Here is a 2,560-nt window from a genome sequence, read left to right on the forward strand (position 1 = left end):
AGCTTACAATAAAGTTATTGTAAGGGGTGAAAGATTAAGAGCTTAATTCCTATATTGCAATAGGTTATAATATGAAGTTTGCTCGGTTTAGTGGAGTTGAAATCCTACTAGGATATGTTGTGGTTTTTAATCCCTTGAGCAAGGAGTTTTTCACGTAAATATCGCGTGTTTTTTATTTACTTCCTACTTGTAGGAACAGATAGAGAACCCGGTTCCCTATATTATTTGGTTTTATAAAATCTGTTATTTACTGTGGGAACTGATAGATAATTTGGTTCTCTATAAAGTTTAGTGGACTCTTAGTTTTTATTAATTGGTATCAAAGCAGGTTCTTTTTAAAAGGTTAACACCTAGAAAGGATCTACATGGCTGCTCCACCAAACTTTGAAAAAGGACAATCGACCTAAAAACCACCAAGATTCAATGGTCAATACTATGGTTGGTGAAAAATAATAATTCATGACTTCACCATGTCTGAGGGCTCAGAGTTATGGGATGTAATCTACGATGGACCTTTTGTTCCCATAAATTGTTGGTGAGGGAACACTTACAGTCCCAAAAATAAGAAAAGAGTACAACGATGCTTATCGAAAGGCTATTGAGAATAATTTCATGGCAAAGAAGATTCTTGTTTGTGGCATCAGACCAGATGAATACAACTGCATCTCAGCTTGTCAGTCTGCTAAGGAGATATGGGAAGCTTTTCAAACTACCCATGAGGGAACTACTCAGGTTAAGCAATCCAAAATTGATATGCTTCTGAGTATGAGCTTTTCAAGATGAAGGAGGATGAGTCTATTCAGGATATGCACACACGTTTCACCTCCATTATCAATGAGCTTCACTCCCTTGGAGAAGTCATCCCAAGAAACAAGCTAGTCCAGAAAATACTCAGTGCTTTACCAGGTTCTAAGGAAAGTAAAATGAATGTTATCATTGAAGCCAAGGATCTGCAGAAGCTGATCATTGATGAACTCATTGGAAATCCCAAAACCTATGAGATGAAAAGAAAGAAAGATCTTGAAAGAAGAGAGCCCAAGAAAGAGAAGAACCTGGTTCTCAAGGTTGTCAACAACGACTCAAGTAGTAATGAATCCGACATAGTGTATCTCACTCGAAGATTCCAAAAGATTATTCGAAGAAATAGATGGATTCCAAAGAAAGGAAGTTCCATCAGGAATTTCAAAGGAAGTTATTGTTGTCATAAGTGTGGAAAGTCTGGACACTTCATTAAAGACTGTCATCTTCATAAGCAAGATCATTACAAAACCAATACTGATAAGGTGGCTAAGAGAAACCAGGTCCCTGGCAGGAAGTTCAAAAGAAAAGATGTTGTTGACAACATATAGGTTCAAGGTCTAGTTGCCCAGGGAGATTCCTCTAGTGATCCTGAAGGTGAAGATGACCAAGAAGATACATCTATGATGGTTGTTGATAATTAATCGTCAGAATATGAGTCAATCTTTACACTCATATCTAAATCTGATGATGACGAGGACAAGGAGGAAGATGAGGTATGTGTTGATTGATGCCTATCATAGGCTCATTAATGAGCAAAATGCTCTAATTGAAGAAATTGGTGACATAGAACAAGAGAGGGATGATATGGTAGATACTATTGTAGACTTGAAGGAACAGATGGAAGAAGTAACTAGAGAAAATAAATTGTTGAAAAACCAAATGAAACAATGGATGGACACCCCTAAGGTTAAAGAAGTGGCTAGTGAGACTCAACTTGAGCTTGAGAGCGAGCTTAAAAAAGTTAAAACAAGTCTTGTTATTGAGCTTGAAAAGAATAGACAACTTCAGGAGGATTTGAAAAGGGTTAAAAGTGATCTTGATAAGTCACTTAAACAGACACAGTCCTCTGATGTAATAACGTCTATGCACAAGAGTAATGGTGGAAACATGCAAGGAATTGGGTTCCAAAAGGCTAAAACCTCATATAATCCCCATAGAAATCATGTAACTGTGGTTGATAATTGGTTGTGTACTCACTGTGATAAAACTGGTCATTACAGGGACTCTTGTAAAGTTAAAATTCAGTCTCTACAGAAAAACAAAGTTTTTGTTGAAAAGAAGCATATTGTTGAGGATCCCGGCCCTCTAAGAGGAAAATATATGTTGCTTGCATGGGCGAAAAGAGGTTTGATCCGCTCGTTCTATCATTATAAGGGACCCAAGCTGGCTTGGGTTCCTAAGTCTAATCAGTGATTTCATGTGTAGGCTGGAGTGAGAGGTAGTAATCAAAAAATGGTACATAGATAAAGGTTGCTCTAAGCATATGACTGGAATAATGGACTCTAGGCCTTCCAAAGCCTTCCAAGGTGGGAGTGTGTCCTTTGAAAATGGCAAGAATGACTATATTCTTAGTGTTGGAAATATTGGCAATATTCTCTCCCATGCAATTAAAAATGTGTACAATGTGAATGGCTTAAAATATAGCTTGTTGAGTGTGTCTCAAATCTGTGATAAGGGAAAATGAAATGATGTTCTTCTCCAAATCTTGCACTGTCACCAATCTCAAAACTGGTGAAGTGATGCTGATAGCCAAAAGGTT

The 2,560-nt window shown here is 37.4% G+C and overlaps 1 protein-coding gene across 1 annotated transcript; it reads left to right on the top strand.

Annotated features, from left to right (window-relative positions):
- Nucleotides 1-612: 612 nt before the first annotated feature.
- Nucleotides 613-1,349, top strand: LOC138892989 (uncharacterized). The gene is made up of 2 exons (XM_070176751.1): nucleotides 613-732; nucleotides 780-1,349. The coding sequence occupies exons 1-2, from the start codon at nucleotides 613-615 to the stop codon at nucleotides 1,347-1,349; spliced, it is 690 nt and encodes a 229-aa protein (XP_070032852.1).
- The last annotated feature ends 1,211 nt before the right edge of the window (nucleotides 1,350-2,560 follow it).

The sequence above is a fragment of the Nicotiana tomentosiformis genome, chromosome 5 (assembly GCF_000390325.3).
Source record: "Nicotiana tomentosiformis chromosome 5, ASM39032v3, whole genome shotgun sequence".
In the NCBI taxonomy this organism is placed as follows: domain Eukaryota; kingdom Viridiplantae; phylum Streptophyta; class Magnoliopsida; order Solanales; family Solanaceae; genus Nicotiana; species Nicotiana tomentosiformis.

Coding starts and splice junctions, on each gene's coding strand:
- LOC138892989 (XM_070176751.1), top strand. CDS start 613: ATGGCAAAGAAGATTCTTGTTTGTGGCATCAGACCAGATGAATACAAC. Junction 733..779: donor CCCATGAGGGAACTACTCAG/GTTAAGCAATCC, acceptor GAGCTTTTCAAG/ATGAAGGAGGATGAGTCTAT.